Below are 449 nucleotides of genomic sequence, written 5' to 3'. Positions count from 1 at the left end.
CTCCCTCCTCTCCTCCCTCCTCTCCTCCCTCCTCTCCTCCCGTTCTCTCGCTATCTTTCTCTCGTCTCACCCTCACTCAGCTCGGAGGAAAGGATCCCTTCGTGATCTGTGAGGACGCGAGTCCCAAGGCCATCGAGCAGCTGGCGTGTAGAGGCGTGTACCAGAACATGGGACAGAACTGCGCGGGGCCAGAGAGGTTTCTTGTCTACGAGGTGAGAAGGGGAGGAAGACGGGGGAGGCGGGGAAGGAGGAGGGAAGGAGAGGAGAAGGAATGGGACGGGATGACAGGAGGTTGCAGGGAGTTTATCAAGAATTCTGTGATAGAGTTTCCAAGATTGTCCACGACATGCGACAGGTCAACCACCCGTCATGTTTTATCTTCCACTTCCACTTCCTCTCCGTCTCCGTCTCCGTCTCCGTCTCCGTCTCCGTCTCCGTCTCCGTCTCCG

At 57.7% G+C, this 449-nt stretch overlaps 1 protein-coding gene across 1 annotated transcript in view; it reads left to right on the top strand.

The window, feature by feature from the left end:
- Nucleotides 1–449, top strand: part of GUITHDRAFT_87589 (hypothetical protein) — a gene marked incomplete at its 3' end in the record, with an annotated part of 3,772 nt that overhangs the window by 1,559 nt on the left and 1,764 nt on the right. The window contains exons 5-6 of the mRNA XM_005830910.1: nucleotides 81–212; nucleotides 299–355. Coding sequence (XP_005830967.1) covers nucleotides 81–212; nucleotides 299–355 — 189 coding nt within the window. The remainder of the gene's footprint in view (nucleotides 1–80; nucleotides 213–298; nucleotides 356–449) is intronic.

This window comes from Guillardia theta, assembly GCF_000315625.1.
Source record: "Guillardia theta CCMP2712 unplaced genomic scaffold GUITHscaffold_43, whole genome shotgun sequence".
In the NCBI taxonomy this organism is placed as follows: Eukaryota; class Cryptophyceae; order Pyrenomonadales; family Geminigeraceae; genus Guillardia; species Guillardia theta.
Note: the sequence above shows the minus strand (reverse complement) of the source record. Positions and strands in the feature narration are given on the sequence as shown.